Here is a 21,423-nt window from a genome sequence, read left to right as displayed (position 1 = left end):
CCTGCCTTACAACAGGCCTACAAGCCCTCAGTCTAGCCTTTCTCAGCCTATTGTGGACAGTCTGAGCACTGATGGAGGGATTGTGCGTTCTTGGTGTAACTCGTTCAGTTGTTGCCATCTTGTACCTGTCCCGCAGGTGTGATGTTCGGATGTACCGATCCTGTGCAGGTGTTGTTACACGTGGTCTGCCCCTGCGAGAACGATCAGCTATTCGTCCTGTCTCCTTGTAGCGCTGTCTTAGGCGTCTCACACTACGGACATTGCAATTTATTACCCTGGCCACATCTGCAGTCCTCATGCCTCTTTGAAGCATGCCTAAGGCACATTGACGCAGATGAGTAGGGACACTGGGCATCTTTCTTTCGGTGTTTTTCAGTCAGTAGAAAGGCGGCTATAGTGTCCTAAGTTTTCATAACTGTGACCTTAATTGCCTACCGTCTCTTAAGCTGTTAGTGTCTTAATGACCGTTCCACAGGTGCATGTTCATGGATCATTGAACAAGCATGGGCAACAGTGTTAAACCCTTTACAATGAAGATCTGTGGAGTTATTTGGATTTTTACGAAAGACAAGGTCCTGAAAAGGGGACGTTTCTTTCTTTGCTGAGTTTATGTAAAGCCGCCACAAAAACAAGTGTTCTAAACAGCAGATATCACAAAGGAAATATGTCAAAAATCCTGGAGAGACTGATTCATTGTGTGTGTCTGTCCGTGCGCGTGCTTCATAAATAGCATATAGACTGAGCAGTTAGTCTAACTAATAATCTCTTCAGAGTCCCCTCGCCTCTCAGTCCGATGCTTATTCTGTACCCTGTGTTTTAACTATGTATTTATTCTGCTCTGTATTGGAGTCCCTTAAGAGGAACTCTGTGTAGAATGTATCTTTCATGGTTCAGTGGTACTCTTCTTTATTTCCTTTTTTAGCAATATTGTTTTCCGTGGTCTTTATGACGATGTGATGATGGTTTAGTTGAGTGGATTAGTTCTCTGTTATGCAGTACAAGAGCATCTAGAACATGCTGCATATCAATTCATCTGTCCACTTTAATTGGTGCATTATGTACAAGTTGTAACCCAACAGGGGGTTAAAAGTGTGCCTACTTTGCAACTGCCACGATGTGAATCTAGACTGTACCCTTTTAATGCGTGCTTCCGAAAGAGCAATAGCAAAGCCGGTTGACTGAAAAACCAACCACTGGGGTCCCCTGTAATAATGTTTTAAATGTCATCCTCTTCACTCTTCCCACTTCTCTCTCTCTCTCTCCTCATTTTCCTTTCCCTTCCTTTTCAAAAAGGCCTGCTCATTACATTTTTACGTATGAAAACTTTGGAGGAAGAGAAACATTTTGTGGTGCTGGCTTTGCGTCACAAATGGCACCCTCTTTCCTATATAGTGCACTACTTTTGACCTTAGCCCATAGTGTTCTGGCCAAAAGTAGTCCACTATATACAGGGAATGGGTTGCCATTTGGGACGAACCCTGAGTCCTATCTCAGTCAGGTAGGCTTGATGCTAGCTCACATTTAAATGTCAGGGCTGGTTCCATCCCTGGATGTGTCAGTTTACAAAGAGTAGCTAAATGTGTACGGTTGCCTGGTGACGTGTCGTAGCGGTGTATGCCAACTGGGTGACCTTTTACTTTATAACCCATTCAGTCTTGTTAGCGCTGTTAATACCGAGCCTTTAGCATTCTCCCATAAACCACTGCAAGCAGTTATGCTAACATCTGCTTTAGCATATCTGGTTTAGGTGACTTTTATATTCTTTGGCCATTCAACCTTGTTAGCTTTTTAGCGGTGTAGTTACGCAGCCTTTAGCTTTACGCCACCATTTCATTGGCCTTGTGGTTTGGGTCCGCCCTGAGATTGGCTGGTTGGGAGTTGGATCCCCGGCTGAATCATACCGAAGACTGTAAAAATGAGGATGAAGGATATAGATTGGGGGTAAGGCCCTCTGATAAACCAGAGTCCTGTCCAGGGTTGTACTTTGTACATCAAGCTGCCTCACGCTACAGCAACAGGAGATCGGCTTCTGCTCCAAGGCTCGTGCAAGGCTACTTGCAGTAACATTACACCATAGGACACTGCTTGCACCTCCTGGCCATTACAACTATTATAACCCGATTGGCATTGTGCCCCTGTTCAATCCTACAGTGACTGCAGTCATCCTAACCCCTGTGCGATCTGTGCTATCTGATAGGGTGTTATCTGGCATGTAGTCGTGACTGAGCAGGCATTGTTTTATGTTTCAGTAAAAGCAGAGGACAGATGGGATTCATCCCCCAGTACTGTCTGTTATTGGATCAGGAAGTATTCTGCTGAACTGTAAACATCTCACCAGTGCAGATCAGAACTCCTGGGCTGAGTTCTAATCCGATTTTACTGTCCACATCAGCAAGATTTCAAATACTATTTGAACCCAGGTCTTCTTCCTCTGACGAATTAGAACGGTTCTGGAATGAGTGGCAGTATATCCTATGTTCTCATTTACTGTTACTGGTGTTCCCATAAGGTTGCACCGGAATCACATCAGTTACCCAACGGTGAGACAAACATAGTCAAGCTGCTCATTAGTCTGATCCCTGTGTAGATGGATGGTAAAAAAGCACTCCTGCACGGCTGTGTGGAAACGAGTGTTTTAGTTTGAGTGTCTCCTCCCTTATCAGCTCTGTTCCAGGTCCCCGTCTGTCTCTCGCCTTTCACACCTCAGCACGAATTAGATGGACACGACCCGCCTTCCCATGATACACATCAGACACACAGCCTCGCCCTCATGGTAAAAACACGGACCACCCTCCTGGTAAGGACCACCACTGTATAGCACACTACCTCTGATCTGGAGGGTAGGGAAAATCAAGCCACTTTCCCCCTCATTTATTCATTTTGTACCCCTCCCCTTCCATCTTCTTCACACAACAAAAGTATTTTCGACAGTCTTGAATAAATCATAAAAGGGAGAGCCAGAGAGCCGAAGGGTGTAAATCTGCTCTACTCCCAACAATCAGAATGTTGAGGTTATTCAACCCCCTCCATCTAGCCATGTGGACACAAAAGGCTAAAACCTATTTAGGGAGTATTTCACTATTTTACAATATGATGTTAGATGGTTCCTCACTCTGAAAGTAGTCTATAGGTCAGGAGAAATTGTAATCCGTGGTTCGGTTTTCATTAAACAGCCATTGAGAACTATAGCCACTGCTAGCTAAAAATCTATGGTAATGATAGGGGCATGTGAACATGTTTATTTTTATTGGCAAATAACCTTTAACATCGAACCAAATGGAGTTGATTTCAGGTGATTTTTGGCAAGTAATCACATGCCCCCATCACTTCCAATGATTTTTATTTAGAGGTGACTAAAGTTAGCTGAAGATTGTAGTGTCTTTTCAAAGAACCGAACTATAGATTACAATTTATCATGGCCCATAGCCTACTTTCAGGGTGAAGAACCTAACATCAAGTTGTAAAATAGTGACCTACTCCTTTAAGGTGTATATGGCAGTTTTTGAAGGTGTTCTTAGCATAGGGAGGGCTATATATTTTTTATTTATCTTGAACTTACAATGCTTAGATGTGCAGAATCATGACAGCTGGATGCCCACTAATGTTGTGGATGTGCAGTAGCTACTAGCTACCTTACAGACATAAGATTAGTGCAGTTATTATAATGGTCTCTTATAGAGGTTGGGGGCTCCTTTCACACACAGATCACTGGGTTCTCACTATACCCTGTGGAACACTGTTGCAATTCTTTGCATTTATAAAAAGAAAAAAGAAAAAAAAGTCTGAGAACCTGATTCAGAGCGCACAGGACTTCATCCAGGATCTCTCTGTACTTTGCTCCGTTCATCTTTGCCTCGATCCTGACTAGTCTCCCAGTCCCTGCCACTGAAAAACATCCCCACAGCATGATGCTGCCACCACCATGCTTCACCATAGGGAGGGTGTCAGGTTTCCTCCAGACGTGACGCTTGGCATTCAGGCCAAAGAATTCAATCTTGGTTTCATCAGACCAGAGAATCTTGTTTCTCATGGTCTGAGATTCTTTAGGTGCCCTTTGGCAAACTCCAAGCGGGCTGTCATGTGTCTTTTATTGAGGAGTGGCTTCCGTCTGGCCACTCTACCATAAAGGCCTGATTGCTGGAGTGCTGCAAAGATGGTTTTCTTTTTTGAATGATCTCCCATCAATACAGAGGAGCTCTAGAGCTCTGTCAGAGTGACCATCGGGTTCTTGGCACCTCCCTGACCAGGGCCCTTCTCCCCCGATTGCTCAGTTTGGCCGGGCGGCCAGCGCTAGGAAGAGTCTTGGTGGTTCCAAACTTCTTCCATATGAGAATGATGGAGGCCACTGTGTTCTTGGGGACCTTCAATGCTGCAGAATTTTTTGTGTCTTGACACAATCCTGTCTCGGAGCTCTATGGACAATTCCTTTGACTTCCTGGCCTGTTTTTTTTCTCTGACATGTACTGTCAACTGTCAACTGTGGGACCTTTTTATATAGATAGGTGTGTGCCTTTCCAAATCCTGTACAATCAACTTAGTTTACCACAGGTGGACTCCAAGTTGTAGAAACATCTCAAGGATGACCAATGGAAACCGAATGCTCCTGAGCGAAATTTCGAGTCTTATAGCGCAGGGTCTGAATACTTGTGTAAATACGGTATTTGTTTTTTTATTTTTAATACATTTGCTAAAATTTCAATACAGTTTTTGCGGGCCTCCCGAGTGGCGCGGCGGTCTAAGCCGTCACTACAGACCTGGGTTCGATTCCAGGCTGTGTCACAGCCGGCCGTGACCGGGAGACTCGTGACGTGGCGCACAATTGGGCCAGCGTTGTCCGGGTTAGGGGAGGGATTTCCTTGTCACATCACGCTCTAGCTACTCCTTGTGGCATGCCGGGCGCCTGCAAACTGACTTCGGTCGCCAGCTGGACGGTGTTTCCTTCGACACATTGGTGTGGCTGGCTTCCGGGTTAAGCGAGCAGTGTCAAGAAGCAGTGCGGCTTGGCAGGATCGTGTTTCGGAGGACGCATGGTTCTCAACCTTCACCTCTCCCGAGTCCATAGGGGAGTTGCAGCGACGGGTCAAGACAGTAACTACCAATTTGGATATCATGAAATTGGGGAGTATAAGGGGTTAAAGTAAAAATATTTTTAAAAAGTGCAATCATTTATACGTACACAAGTTTTGACACCTACTCAAGAGTTTTTGAAGAATAATAGTGAAGACATCAAAACTATGAAAACACACATATGGAATTATGTAGTAACCAAAAAGTGTTAGACAAATCAATATATTTTAGATTCTTCAAAGTAGCCAACCTTTGCCTTGATGACAGCTTTGCACACTCTTGGCATTTTCTCAACCAGCTTCACCTGGAATGCTTTTCCAACAGTCTTAAAGGAGTTCCCACATATGCTTTGCACATTGGTGTTGGCTGCTTTTCCTTCACTCTGCGGTCCCAACTCATCCCAAACCATCTCAATTAGGTTGAGGTTGGGTGATTGTGGAGGCCATTTCATCTGATGCAGCACTCCATCACTCCCCTTCTTGGTTAAATAGCCATTACACAGCCTGGAGGTGTGGTGGGTCATTGTCCTGTTGAAAAACAAATGATAGTCCCAATTAAGCGCCATCCAGATGGGATGGCGTATTGCTGCAGAATGCTTTGGTAGCCATGCTGGTTAAGTGTGCCTTGAATTCTAAATCAATCCGTGTCACCAGCAAAGCACCATCACACCTCCTCCTCCATGCTTCACGGTGGGAACCACATATGTGGAGATCATCCGTTCACCTACTCTGCGTCTCACAAAGACACGGTGGTTAGAACCAAAAATCTCAAATTTGAACTCATCAGACCAAAGGACAGATTTCCACAAGTCTAATGTCCATTGCTCTTGTTTCTTGGCCCAAGCAAGTCTCTTCTTATTGGTGTCTTTTAGTTGTGGTTTATTTGCAGCAATTTGACCATGAAGGCCTGATTCATGCAGTCTCCTCTGAACAGTTGATGTTGAGATGTCTGATACTTGAACTCTGAAGCATTTATTTGGGCTGCAATTTCTGAGGCTGGTAACTTTAATTGAACTTATCCTCTGCAGCAGAGGTAACTCTTCCTTTCCTGTGGTGGTCATGAGAGCCAGTTTCATCATAGCGCGTGATGGTTTTGTGACTAGACTTGAAGAAACTTTAAAAGTGCTTGACATTTTCCGTATTGAGTGACCTTCATGTCTTCAAGTAATGACGGACTGTCGTTTCTATTTGCTTATTTGAGCTGTTCTTGCCTTAATATGGACTTGGTATTTTACCAAATAGGGCTATCTTCTGTATACCCCCCTACCTTGTCACAACACAACTGATTGGCTCAAATGCATTAAGAAGGATAGAAATTTCACAAATTAACTTTTAACAAGAGTTCCTCAACCTCATGGTTGATAGAATGCCAAGAGTGTGCAAAGCTGTCATCAAGGCAAAGGGTGGCTACTTTGAAGAATCTCAAATATAAAATATATTTAGGTTTATTAAACTTTTTTTGGTTACTACATGATTCCATGTGTTATTTCATAGTTTTTGTCTTCACTATTATTCTACAATGTAGAAAATAGTAAAAATGAATTTAACCCTTGAATGAGTAGGTGTGTCCAAACTTGACTGTCACAGTATATACCTGTTTTTGCTTTGTCATTATGGAGTATTGTGTGTAGATTGTTGAGGGGGGAAAATTATTTAATCCATTGTAGAATAAGGCTGTAACGTAACAAAATGTGGAAAAAAGGGGTCTGACTATTTTCCAAATACACTATGTAAATTACTTTCACTACCATTACAGTAATTGAAAAACATAATGACATGGTGACCATTAGAGATACTTTGGAATTCATACCGCATCTACTATGAAGGAAGTTAGGGATAGTTTCGCGAGCCAATACTAACTAGTGTTAGCGTAATGAATCTATGGTAACAGCTAGCATACTAGTTGTTACCATAGACTTCCAGTCATTGCGCTAACGCTAGTTAGCAACTTCCTCCAAACAGCACAACAAGGCATAAAATGGTGTCCACGAGTTCATCTGTCTCTGAGAAAAAAATCCCGAAGTGTCCCTTTTTAAAGTACTGTCTTGAAGTAGCATAAGGCCAGTGATGATGCAAAGGGACTCCTGTGAGACCTAGTAGCAGATCAACATCTAGTAGAACTGTCACCATGGGGATTCATGCTCACCCAATGTTCTCTCAATGCTCCAGGCTATTGATCACTGTATCATATCCATCAGTGGGGTCTGACCCTAGTGGACAGTTGTCTGACCTGGAAGAGAAAGAATACTGTCGCTGCGTCGCAACCAGAAATAACCTGTTGAAAGCTAGTATGAACAAAAAGAGGTTTAAATTGAGATGTTTTTACATGGCTGCAGTGCTACGTGAGGGAATGGACTGGACACAGCTCTTTACCTTCATTGGTAGAATCCCATTATGATTGAAATTGGACAGAGAACTGCTGCGGTCTCTATTCCTCCGTGTGTTTTAGAAGTCTCCTAGAAAATCACACTTTCTAGATAGGTCCTTTCTCCCTTTTTTTGTCTGTATGCTATCCTCTTCTAACGTCTTTCGCAGTAGAAATGCCAGCTAATCCATGCTCTCTGCTCTCTGCGACAGCTTTCAGAGAAACTAATGCTCTACCCACACACTGAAAGTGTGTGTACGTTTTTCAGAGAACTCATTTTGTCAGTGTGAATCAGTCGGATGTTTGGGGTGATTACACAACCAGAAGTGATAATAATTCTTTAGTTTGTCCTTGTTTCAATGGACGGCCATTTCCTCTTTTCAGCTTTCAGCTCTCGCCTCTTCTAACCGACACAAAAGCCTAGCATGACTAAGAGAAGAGCCTTCTGAAAAACAAATGAAAAACATGAACAGCACTCAGAATGCTGTCCCTGAAAAACCTTGAGACGCATCATCTGGCGCCAAGCGAATGAGAAGCCTTTATCTTTGATATTGTATCTTCTCTCAGTATGGAACAGAAGGGAACCGGGGCAGTCAAGGTATCTCTCCCCCGGAGTGGGTTGTAATGAGATGGCCATTGTGTCTCTCTGCCTTCACAGATAGAGGATGGAGACAGAATTTTGGGAGATTGGGCTGCTGTGTCTTCCGCAGATTACAAGAACTGAGCCCCCTGCTTCCTCTTCTCACCTCCCCCCTCTCCAACTGAACGGGAAGGAGGCTGCCTGAAGAAGACATCACTATATCATTTATAACGAGCCAGTGGGGGGATAAAAATGATTTAGCAACAGAATGGATCATCTAAGATTTCCATGTTTCTACAATGGGAAGAAAAAAGTGTCTGGCAAGCTTTTTGTGTCTGTGAAAATGTGTTGTTTCTAGCTTTCTGAGTTCTCTGTGATCAGACATTATGAATGCCTGTGAGTGGCTCTCCTTCCCCTGCCTGGTTGGCTTTGTCCCAGCTGGACAACGTTTTTAGCTGAGGATTGTTCTTTGATTGTTCCAGGATTGGGCTGTGTTCTGAGTTCTGGCCTGGGGAACAGGCCAGGATATGCCAATCAGCCAGCCATAGGTGAACAGACCGGACCAGCCTATGCCAGCCAACCAACCTGCCAGACAGGGAGTGGGTGAACCTTGATCACTCTGGGTGCCACTGCCTGGGGGCGTCTGACTGAAACAGGTCCCAGGTTGTGGGTGGTGAATCACAGCAAAGCAGAAGAGTTTCCCGTCTCCCCCACATTCACCAAAATGGCAGATGGTCCAGAGACTAGTCACCTGCCTGTGATGATGACAATGATGACGATGAGGTTATTTATTTGGTTTATTTGCCTGCATGCATACAGGCTGTTATATTTATTAGCTGCTAGTCTAAAGCCTCCCTTGGGGCTGACCAAGGTGCCAGGGCCAGATAAGAGAGGCTGCTATTTGATGTGTGATTCCAAAAGCTCTATAATCAATGAGTGTCTTTTAATATGGAGTTGTGGCTATTGGTAGCATGAACAGTCCTATGGTTGGCAATGCAGTGATGTGTAGTGGATTGCCATGCAGCTTAAGAGCAAGCAGTGGGTGACGGTTTTTCTCCATTTCGAGAGCTTCGTCCTCACTGTTGAGTTCATAACTAGCAAATAAATAGTCTATGGATAAAGTTGACTGATTTTACAAAACACCAACCACCGTCTTATTACATCCCGTCATCAATCTTTTCCAATCAGTTTCCAATCTCTAAAAGGAAAAACGCAGCCGTGAGAGTCTCATGTTGACTCTTAACATCAAGCAGACAGACATCACACTGGATTAGAGCAGAGCCAGTGCTAAAATGCCACACCGCTGCAGGACGTCACCCTTTCCTCTCCCAGGGTACACCAGGGGCAACGGTCACAGACCGCCTACAGACACAGTTCTGCATCTCACCCCATAATCCTTTGTCTGATCAGATTCAGGTGATGGCCGTTGCTGCACCGCTGACTTCATTGCTTGCTTTGTCCCTAGCTCAGTCTGTTGACCTTTTCTTCTTGGTCCAGGTCAGAAATCAGATGTCCTTTTTAAGGACTGGCTGACTGACGTGTGTTCAAGACTTGTTAAGCTGACTGGAAGTGAAACCTCTACAAGTTCTTCATTCCTTTCTTCTCCACTATTATTATTTCTGCTACAGAGAGTATAAATATTTCTCTCTGACTGCTTGATATCGCTGTCCAAGGTGCTGAAACAGGCCACACAGGGTTAGCTGTCCTCTCACAGACTACTTTCCCCACAGCAGTCTGAGTTATGTGAGGTCTGTACTGTAGGGTGAGTTGCTGTCAGTGATCAGTAAATTACAACTGTCCCTGGCCCATGCCAGACCACTCCATCACCAGGTGTGCAACGCCATCATCTCTCCCAAAACCTGGAACACTGAATATTCCCTCTGATCAGTTCCCTCATTTACACAGTCCTTGACAACCTGCTTGGCAACATGACAGCATCACTATCATTCTGGAAAACCTATCAGAAGGGGGGGGACTGTTTTGGAGCTGAACTTCTCTGTTCTGTTTTCTTGTTAGGAGGGAGAGGTGGTGGTTATGGAAAGATGTCCCCTTTTTATACTTCAATGTGCATATTTGTGTGTGTTTTTAGTAGGTGTTAGATGTCAAGTGATTTAATCCTTGTCGGTTACTTATTTTCTTTTGATTTCCTACAACTTTTCACTTATGCCTAAGCACAGTATTTTTTTGTTAACCTGCAGTTGCATTCCTATTTCTCTGCAAAAGATGGAGAGAAAAAAAGGTGGTCCTGTCCTTTGCTGTTCATATATGCCTCTTAACAAAATCCCATCAGACAGTGGGACAGAGTTACATGCCCTATGATTTTAGATATATTTTTTTCTCTGTAGCTGAGAGCAGAGTGTTTCATGAGGGTTGGACTAGGGCTGGGCGGTATACCGTATTTTACAATATACTGGTATTGATGCACGGACCGGTTTGGGTTTTTACTTTACCTTCTGTAACGGTATTGGAATGTTTGGTTTGGTTTGTTCCTCGACCACGAGACACTTGCGTTCAGTCTGCATGGTCAATGAAGCACATGCAACAATGTTGATGACAACGATGCTGTTTTCTATAATTACACTATTAGTTTGTGTTTCTTACGTCTGCAAACGGCTCGTTTGTCTTTTCTTAGCCAGTTGGGCCTAAATCGTGTAAGCCGCTAATGCTAATCACTGGCTAGCTAATAAATGTACTGTCAGAACAAACGTAACTAACTATACAGCCTAATAATACCAGTATTGGTGTAGACCTAAATCAGCTTGTTGTTTGTGCAACAGTGTCTTCTAAATCAAAGAGGAATACGCGAAGCATGACGATGTTAGCTACATGGAGTAAGATTATAGGGCCCTCTAGAAAACACTTATCAACACTTTGGTTCCTAACCTGTCACAATAACTCCTCCCTGGCATTTTCATTCGTTGTCACTTCACACAACACTGTATTCAAAGTTCTAACTATTATACCCTAACTGTAGAATTATAATAATTGTTCTATTTCCATGATTCCAACACCCAAGTGTTTTGCTCTAAATCGCAAGTCAAGATTGTTTTCCCATATCGTGCAGCCCTACGTGGCAGTGGGGAAAGGATCTCAAATTAGTGCAGGAAATGTATGAAAATGCTGCATTTTTGGTGGCGTTGAAGTTGAATTGAACAGTATAAAACAATCAGAATGGAGAAAGACCCATTGAAATCACTTGGAATGTATGTGTTGCCACCCAATGGTTACAAAATACTCAAAGCGATTAAAAAAATATATATTATTCAAAAACATACCATCAGAAACATTTAAGTACTGTGATATAATATTTTGGGCCATATCACCCAGCCTGAGGTTGGACTGGTAGCTAAGAGCAGATAGACAAGACAGGGCTGCTTTGAAGATTTAACTTCCTTCTGGGATAATTGCGCCTATCAGAATGGGACTGGCTCCCGGCTGCTCTTGGCTGTGTTACAGAGGAAGCATATGGTCTTCGATCTGGCCCTGGCCCCCGAGGAGCACAGTGAGATAATTGATGGAGAGAGAAGTGGCAGTGGAGGTCTCTCACAGGCTCAGTTGTAGTGTGGGTGTCTGTCAATTTTTACTAGTCTCACTCATACCTCAGGAACATTTTCTTCTTCTCCTACTTTCCCCAGTATGTACTTGTCATTCTTGTATTTTAGTGTTCGTGTCCTACTTTCCCCAGTATGTACTTGTCATTCTTGTATTTTAGTGTTCGTGTGACTGACATGTGGGTATTGATAAAACACTTTCCTGAGTCTGGGGAAGTGGATTTGCAGTGAAATCCAATAAGCGACCTAGTAGTGTAAAGTGTGATACCCCTGCTAGGAGAAGCACTTCTCTGTGTGTCATTTGGGGAGTGAACTATAGGAGCTAAACAGAGAGACTGTGGGAGGTTGTTTTAATGAGTTTACATAGCATGAAAGAGTTTGATTATCTACAATAATCTTCTAAGCTGGTGACTTGCCAAATGTAATTGTTTTTAAATTCATGGACATTAAAAAAAAGATACTGAACTTTTCTTATTTACTCCCAGTATTTAGTGTTTTCTTTTCGATCAATAATCTTCTCAATCACTACATTTGGGCACTTCCCCTGCTCAAGCCAAGCAGCCAATCGTCTGGACGGCCAGTAAAAGTTGTATAATCCCTTCAATGAAGTATGTCTGCTCAGGGCTGAATTTCTCTCTCCAATAACCTAGAGCTAACAGCAGTGGTTCAGAAAGATGAGCGCTGATTGATTGACCATCTGAACTACTGAACCTGGGCAGTCTCTACCTGTCTCTGTCAGTTCGCCTCATGTTGACTTCACCTCTGCCTCTAGCAGCAGTATTATCCAGTCTGTGTGTAAATAGCTTAGCCAGTCCAGTCTCTTAACAAATATAAATGTTTTTTTTCTTTCTCAGCCAGACTCCACAGTACTTCAGATGACGTTCTGAAGACATTGAAAAAGTTTCCCTCCACCTGAAACGGTTTCTTTTCAACTCCAAGGACAGAGGTTTTAAAGCTAGTTTTGCTATTGATTTGAGCCCCATTGTGAAGGAATCTCACCACCACTGAGCTGGTGAATGGATAATGATTTGACTTGGATTAACAATGTGTCGTCTCCTGTCTGTGGTTCTGTAGAACTGTGGTTTCTTCCCTTCAGCACACAGTGCTGCTCACTCAACCCCTCACCCCTTCAGGAGTCAAAGTTAGACGTCAAACTTTAAAAGTCTTCACACTTTTCATCCTGAAGTTTATCTCAACAGTTATCCATATTTATAACTTAAATATAATGGTAATTCATTCACTTATACTTCTTCAAAAGTCTGCCAAGACAAAAACTAAGCCATGGCTTCTTCCTTAGAGACCGACCATATGGGACTCTGAGACACGCGGTACAGTACAATAGCTGCTCCGTCCTGTCTGGTTCAAGACAGTGAATAATTAGGACGAATGTTTTCGGTTCCTGTTCTCAGATTACTATCAAACACATTTCATGGTGACACCTCACCAGTTCTGTTCTCTTACGGCACTACTGGTGACACCTCCCCAGCTAAAGGCATTCATCACAGTGATAACACTGAACCGGGTGTTCCCTGCAGCTCCCTGGGATCCACCTGTGTCCCTGTTGAGCATCATGACCCATCATATCACATTCACTTCTGCCTATAGCAGCATATTGTTTAAAGCCGTCCAATTTATAAGCTTTCATATCAGCTTTATAAGCCCTTTAAGGCCTTCTTATAAGCCTTCATTCTTCTTAAGCTGATTCACTGTACTGGTAATGCAATTCATTTGTGATGTCCAGATATGAATAAAAAAGCTGCATTATGGTTAATGAGGTCAAACCAGAGGTGACAGGTCTCATAACTCTTTGTAAAGACATGCTGTTTCCAACCCCAAGGTTGTGTAGCTGTTTAGACAGCTTAGGTCACAAACTCAAGATCTGCATGGCGTTTCCTATGAGTTAACATGCATTGAATTTCATATCAGGATTTTGCCTTGGGTGAAAATGTCGATTTCTACCTCCTAATTTGACTCTCAAGCATATTTACAGCTCATGTCTAGGAGTAAACTACTTTTCCTCTCAGTTCTGGATCTTTGTTTCTGACAGCCAAGTGTGTCTAAGCTGGCTCTCGTCTGCCTGTCTGTCAATCACTCTGATTTAACATGTCCTCAGACCAATAGCTGTGTCACTGTCTCCCCCCATTACAGGTTTGGCTATGAGCCTTGCCATCTTTTTAGCCCAATCACAACACAGTAGAAGACCGTGGGTGGGTGCGAAATAGCACCCTATTCACTAGGTGGGTCCCAGTCAAAAGCCATTTCAGACACAGCTAGTGTCCTAAGGGATGAATCAAAGCGATGCAGTGTTGTCTAGAACATGTTCAGCTGATGTGAGAACAGTTTTCTTCTCGTGGACATCGACAGATCCAACTGATCCGTTCTGCTTGTGTTTCATCAATACACATCCATCCACTGGTTTTCCATCCACGTCCTTTCATTAGAACTCAAGCAGACAGAGGGAGAATGACAGACGGGAAGAGCTGTGACATCTCTTTGTCTGTGTGGGTGTCCGATAATTCTAAAGTCCTGCTGTCAATTATCATGACTGTCTCTGTCTGAATCGTTCCGTTTAAAGTGGCCAGTAACCAAGGTAACTTATGAAGGAACAGTTTTAGCTTTAAGTGTGTGCGTGCCTGGCTCATGGTCATATCTATACAGGGGACTAAAGGCAGCCTGACTGAATAGAGTCTGAGATGCAGTCCACCAAGTGGATCTAAACTCCAATCCAATCCACCTAAGTAAACCTTCAGAAGGTTTTCTAGCTCTGTTAAGCCTGGTGTACCTGTAGGGTGCCCTAATCTCACCAGCCTCTGGTTTTTCCAGATTCTTACAAAAGCTTTTGGGCCACTGATGTGTAGAGATGAATGAGCATGGCAAATTACAGCGGAAATGACAGTCCAAACCCTAGTCATCGTGTTTTCTGAAAGCACTACCACTTCTCTCCTCACTGGTCCTCTTCACTCAGTTAGGGGTATAGAGGCCGCTGCATTTAGCACCCAATAAACATTTCTGAATTGCCTTTTATATTCTGGCGACAGTGCTCCTTATAATGGCGAGGCCTCCGGAACACTCTGGCTCCCTGCAGCCTCCATGTGGGGTTCTGAGAAGCTGGGCTGCTGCTGCTGCATGTTCCGCTCTGCTTGGGCTCTTATTACCGACAGGAACATTACATTGTGTGAAGTGAAATGCCTCTGTGGAGAAGAATCGTACCCTATTTCCTTTTGTAGTGCACTGGTTTTGACCAGGGCCCATATGGTTGGGTCTAAAGTAGTGCACTATGTAGGGAATAGGATGGCATTTCGGACACATCCCATGCTGGTTCTGGGGATTGTTAAATGACTGCCGCTCTGCAGGAGACATATGAACCACTCTGACGTTCTGAGCTGCATTCTGGCAGGGTAGTGATTTGAGCCTATCACACGGCAGGCCTCGGGGGCACGGCCACACTGCCCACTGCACGTTCAGAGAAGGGTTCAGCTGAACATATTCAAGTTAGGCCTATGCTTTAGCAAACAACAGGTGGTGGTGGATGAAAGGGGAGCAAGTTTGGTTGTCTGTGACTGTCCAAGGATTACAGTGATTGTGTTTATGAGCTATTTTAAGAGAAGCCAGAGACCATTGTATTTGTTTTATCAGTCTCTGTAATCCCTGATGATCTCAGTATGACCCTCCTTGGGGATTTTGGGGGTTTATTTGTCTTCTTGGTAGTCGCGCCTCCGAGGGACCAAACACAGCCAGAGGGGATGACTGTTCTGCAGGGTTCTGATTGACTCAGTGGAGTGTGTGAAGACGATTCTGTGATGTGAGGGCTTACATTGATTTTAAGTTGTCACGAATATTCGTCGCTGAAATATGCTTCAGGGAGTCAATGAAAGACTAGTGTTGATGGTAGTTTATGCTTGGTTTGATATTGAGTATCTGTAGTAATAGACTGCATTTCACTGTCAGCATTAATTTTATCGGAAGAGTGCATGGATAAGGTAAGTACTATTTATTTTACATAAATACATCTCACTGTCTCTCGTATTGATGGATTATTAAACTGCCTGGAAACAAGTCAGCTGAAACGCCAATACCCTGCTGCCATTATGTGATGCAGAGCTCTCCTATCTGACTACTGGTGCGTTGTGATATATCGGCTACACTAGTTTAAAGTACCGCTCTGTGATATATACAGTACGTTAACATCATTTCTGACAGAAAGATGGTCCCTGCCTCTTTGAAATGCATCAGGACCTGCCACAGCCCCACTAAATTCACACCGTTATCGATCATGTGGAAAAGGGGAGAAATACTGCCCGTCAAGAGACTCATGCGGTATTCTGTAAAGTGCCACTAAAAAGCAAACTTCTTCAAAGGCAGAAACAGGCAGGCCAGTGTGTGTAGGTCACAGCTAATCAAATGGCTACCCAGACTATTTGCATTGCCCCCCCTTACCCCTCCTACGCTGCTGCTACTCTGTTATTATCTATGCATAGTCACTTTAATAAGTCTACCTACATGTACATAATTACCTCAACACCGGTGCCCCCACACATTGACTCTGTACCGGTACCCCCTGTATATAGCCTCCACATTGACTCTGTACCGGTACCCCCTGTATATAGCCCCGCTGTTGTTATTTACTGCTACTCTTTCATTATTTGTTATTCTTTTCTCTTACTGTTTTTGGGGTATTTTCTTAACTGCGTTGTTGGTTTGTAACTAAGCATTTCACTGTAAGGTCTACGCCTGTTCTATTCGGTTCATGTGACAAATAAGATTTGATTTGTTTGGGAAACACATGGTGGTTCTGCAACTGGAATCCGTAGGCTTACACTTGGTGTTAGGAAACTTTCTGTCAATGAGAAACAAACACAAACCCCTTCTACCAACAGCAATTTCATCGACATTCCCAATTCCTGATTCGCAGGTGCCTTAGGGGCTTGAGCTAATTGTATTAGGTGAAAACACCTAACAGCAGGTCGGTAAAAGTACAACGCTTGGATTGTTTCTGGCTGATTCCAGGTCAACACCATGCTATACTGAATTTGATGTATTTGGCCGTCTAAATTGATGTCGTCAACAACGAGAGTGGGTACCTTAATGAACCTGGCCCCCAAAATGAGCCCAGCTCTGTGGTGTTTCCTTTGCCGTGATCCGAGATCTCCAGTGCTCTGACAGTGTAGCACTATGCTTGTGTGTTAAATGATGGAAGTCTAAGTGCTCACCTCGGCTTCTCTCCCATTAGAAGGAGAAATCTCTCTGTCCGTTTCCACATGGATTTAGTTTTACCTCAGGTTAATGAGGGAGGGGTCTCACCTTATTTTAATTGGCCCAAATGGCCCTCGGGATAATGAAGACTAGAGGACTGCTGTAATACGAGGGCACTAGGGTTGAGGGGTGGGGGCATCATCTGGAAATGACTCGTTGGATTGTCCTTTTCTAATTTGTGTAGGTCACTCCTGTGTCCAAGGCCTGGGTTTCAGTTTGTAGCTTAAATGCTGGCTTCTCGTTGAGTTGTGTACTCTCTTAGGCTGAGTCATACCAAATGTCTTCCTGGTCAAATGTAGTGCACTATATAGGGAATAGGGTGCCATCGGGGAGTTAACCTTAATCTATCTGCGTCCAGGTTAGGAGAAGAGTCCTTCATGACATCCACAGATGGCTATAAGGAAGAAGCCTTTCACTGTAAAGTACTGATTGATAGTGTTCCTCCTAATAAATATTGTGCTGTGTCAATGTATTCATACGATTCTCCAAGGATTTAACTCTGGTGATCGTCGTGGCAACAGTTAATCTCCAAGGTGTAGGCTATATCTTCTTTTAACCATTCTTTTTAAAAATCAAATCAAATACCGTATGCAAATGTTTCTGATAGAATCAAATATGCATAATTAAATGATGTAGTGCACTATGGGAGTTCTCCTCTGTACCCCTGTAAGGTTTAAACTGCTTCTTTATAATAATCTCTGTGAACATTGTTATTTTAATATAACATTTATCTCATTAGATAATAATGTATCCGATTTAAACTGAAAAATAACTTTTACTCAGCCATTTTTGTTCAGGACTATAAAGCCTTTGCCTAATGTGCATTATTCTCAGTTTGGATAGCCTACATTCCTGTAGACCATGTGTCAAACTCATTCCACAGAGGGCCGAGTGTCTGTGGATTCTCGCTCCATCCTTGTACTTGATTGATTAATTAAGATCACTATTTAGTAATGCACTCCCCTCAGCTGGTTGTCTAGGTCCTAATTGAAGGAAAAAACTACCTTCAGACACTCCATGGAAAGACTTTGACACCCCTTTGCCGTAGACTTTCCACAGGTTCATTTTCCTCTCTAAATAATGCAGGTCCAAACAGCATGTGATTGGTGTTCCCTGCAGGCAGAGAGGCATCTGATTGGGTTATTCCCTGGAGAATAGAAAGTACATTTCTAGAAGCCATAGGTGAAGAGGTAGCATGTCATGTTAACTGCTGTAAATTTGATTTGATGTGCAGAGAACAAACTGAAAGTAAATGGTTCAACTGAGGGGTTGGTTCATTGTGTACTCTAATGATCTGATGGGTTCTAGGTGAAGGGTTGAGGTGTTGTCTACTGTATATAGCGCTCTGGTAGACACTGAGAGGCCTGCTGTACTGTATAAACCACCCTACCCTGGGGGAGCCAAGCATCACCCAACCACCTTTCTGTTGACAGGTGGACGACATGCTAGATGAGGAGAGCGATGAGGAGGGAGATGGCCGGGGGAAGAAGACAAGGGAGTTGGAGGAGGAAGAGGAGATGGAGGAGGAAGCAGAGGGGCAGCAGCCCCAGGGTAGTGGACAGAGCACTGAGGGAGAGAAGCAGCACCACCACCACCAACAGGGTCTGGCCACCGTTGTAGAGGAGACGGAGAAGGCACAGATGCCACCTAGTGACCAGGGCGGTATGACGACGGGCAGCGTGTCAAGGTAAGGCCACCAGCGCACCATCTTTAAACCAGGCAGGGCAGTGTTATGTAATCCATTACCCGATTAGACTTTTTCATGAAACATTTTTTATTTATTGTATTTTACCCGCATTCTATCCCCCATTTCGTGACATCTAATTGCAATCCAATTACGATCTTGTCTCATCGCTGTAACTCCCCAACGGGCTCAGGAAATGTGTCCTCCGAAACAACATGACCCGCCTAACTGCGCTTCTTAACACCCGCCCGCTTAACCCGGAAACCAGCCGCACCAATGTGTTGGAGGAAACACCATTCAACTGGCAGCCAAAGTCAGCCTGCAGGCGCCCGGCCCACCACAAGGAGTCGCTAGAGTGCGTTGAGCCAAGTTAAGCCCACCAATCCAAACCCTCCCCTAACCTGAGCGACGCTGGGCCAGTTGTGCGTCGCCCTATGGGACTCCCGGTCATGGCCGGTTATGACACAGCCTGTGATCGAACCCAGGTCTGTAGTGACGCCTCAAGCACTGCGAGGCAGTGCCTTAGACCGCTGCGCAGATTAGCAGTTTTCTAATGGATGAGTAGAAGTGTTTCATCAACCAGCCGTATGATGAGAGCTTGAAGACGTCTGTAGCTAAAGGTAAGGACTGAAGTGATGCGGTCATATTCACAGTCGCACGTTTGACTCAGTGTAGTGGTGGTAATACCTAGGTGATGTTTCCAAGCTGGGAACAGACCAGCCAGATGGTGAGGGTTACAGTCTCCTACTGCTGTGGGACAGGGTAGCGAGTCTAGACTTCCAGAAATGTGCCTCTCAGATGCTTGTCCTGCCTCGCTCTGACGTTGCCTAGTTTAGAACCTGGACACAGGGTGTGAAGACCTCCGTCTGTGTCCTCCACCTCCACCACAGGAAGGCCAAGTCGGACAGGAAAGCTCCCTGGTCCTCCGTTATATGGTGTCCTGCCTAGGGATGTGCACAATTTTATCATATCCAAACGGATGTTAGTATTCGAATACTTGTGTGAGTATTCATTTTAGCGAAAATACAATTATAGGCCTATGTTAACACTGAAAAGGCTTTTTCTAAATTAGCTCAATGTGTAGCAAGAGGAGTCAGAGGGAACTAATACAATGCGGGAAGGAATACAATTACGGAATTAAAAGTTAGCAAAAGGAGAGCGTAGGCTACAACGAGCAACCAAAAGGCTGCTGTTTTATGTGAATGGGGTTGGGGAGAAAACACAGCATGTCGCCTCAGTTAGCCTAGCTAACTATAGCTAGCTTCTCTCAGCTACTCGTCAAGACGGGCACTGTTATATAGGAGATGATAACATTGTGGCTGCTACAAGTTAGCTAATATTGGCTGTAGCCCAGTTGCCTTGTCTAGTGGATACTGCGTCTCTCTCCCTCAGTCTGCTCGCTCGCAACCATCAATCACGCCACTGCTGCAGCAATAGTGTGCCAGCCTCTCTCCCTCGCGCAGCAGTGCTCAGGTTAAAAACGTACGTTTAAAAAAACACATGTATTTCTGATATCTGATATGGGTTATCAGTTAGTGTGGGTTAGGGTTAGTGAGTGTGACTGCCTGGCTCTGTTAGCAAGCTAACGTTAAGAGGAAAATAAATGTACTACGTATGCAGCTTTATTGTTAGAACAACTCTGATGAAAAGGGAAAAGTTCTCTCTTTTTGTTCTTGTCACTCCTTCCGACCACCCTCTCACGGAGGTCCCGTGCTCTCTGATTGGCTCAAAGTCAAGTGGTCGGGCGATGACTGGCAGGCCGAATTTACGTGTAGAAATGGCTGCTTCGACAGTACCGGGTCGCTACCCAGCGGGTGGTGTCTTTTGTTCTAGGCGGTGGCTGCGAAATACGACGTTTTCACCCCCGCCCCTCTGGAAACTATTTTCTCAAAGCTAAGGATCTGGATCACGTTCTACCGCACAAAAACAATCACCGTTTTGTGTGATGATGTTGTCTAATCTTTATAGTTGCTGCCATATCGTAGCCACTAGCCGGAGTTCCTGAAAAAATAACACTACTATGTTGACTGCCTGTTTGCCTCCTGCTTAGCCAATCTTTTGCAATGATGAGACACTCCGTTTGTTCGAGCAAGAAAAGGAACAGCCTCCTACTGTGCTAAGTACCTATCGGCAGTTAGTTTTCTCTGTGTGTCTGACGTCAAAGCTCTAACAAGGAGCAGCAGATCTTATGACAGCAGCCCTAATGGTCCATCTCCAGTCCTTTTATTTGTCTGGCCATCAGTCTCCTCATCCTGCTTCTGTCTCTGGGTCCAATCTGGCAGCGCTGATTGGCAAAGTTACATAAGAGAGGCTTTCCTTGTTTTGCTGGTTCTGTGTACTTACACACAGGCAGGCAGTCAGATAATGGTGCTGTAGCCCCTCTGTTTTCTCCTTCTGCCCGTCTCTCTTTCCATCTCATGCCAAATCTCCACAACAAATGTACTGTTTGTTGAGCTGACTCAACTACAGGAGTTTGAAAGGTTTTAACACCAGGAGAAGAGCTGGTGGTGGAGAACCCCAGTTAGCTAGCCTGAAATACATGAAGTGGAACAGAACAGAATTCTGCTTGGCGTTCAGTCTATGGGTCAGCTGCCTGGTTCCAGCTCTCGTGAGCTAGGTCTTTTCTCCCCATGTCTGCCTGAACACTGCCTGTTTGATTTGTTCCTCATGGGTAGATGGGGCGCTGGTCTGTTGATGATCTGGGCCGTGTTCAGCAAGGCACAACATTGTGGATTGTTCAGAGAGAAATATGTTATGTAGAACAACTAACCTGCCTATCTGACATGAACATTAGCTGTTCTCATGACTGAGCGTTCTACCAGTGCCTCGTCTGGCAGACCATGCTGCACTAGTTCTCTACCAGCGTCTCCTCAGAACCCTGAACGCTGATCCAGGGATAAAAAGCAGCTTGCCTTGTTACCGCT

General features: G+C 44.3%; 1 protein-coding gene across 3 annotated transcripts in view; it reads left to right on the top strand.

Annotated features, from left to right (window-relative positions):
• LOC139554877 (RNA polymerase II subunit A C-terminal domain phosphatase-like) overlaps nucleotides 1–21,423 on the top strand; it is a 112,799-nt gene that overhangs the window by 48,847 nt on the left and 42,529 nt on the right. For 2 of the 3 annotated variants that reach the window (XM_071368105.1, XM_071368104.1), the window contains exon 13: nucleotides 18,249–18,502. The exons of the other annotated variant lie outside the window; for it this stretch is intronic. In XM_071368105.1, the coding sequence (XP_071224206.1) occupies nucleotides 18,249–18,502 (254 nt within the window). The remainder of the gene's footprint in view (nucleotides 1–18,248; nucleotides 18,503–21,423) is intronic. 3 annotated transcript variants of the gene reach the window in all.

Source organism: Salvelinus alpinus, chromosome 26 (genome assembly GCF_045679555.1).
Source record: "Salvelinus alpinus chromosome 26, SLU_Salpinus.1, whole genome shotgun sequence".
NCBI classification, from domain to species: Eukaryota; Metazoa; Chordata; class Actinopteri; order Salmoniformes; family Salmonidae; genus Salvelinus; species Salvelinus alpinus.
This window is presented reverse-complemented; position numbering and strand designations above follow the sequence as displayed.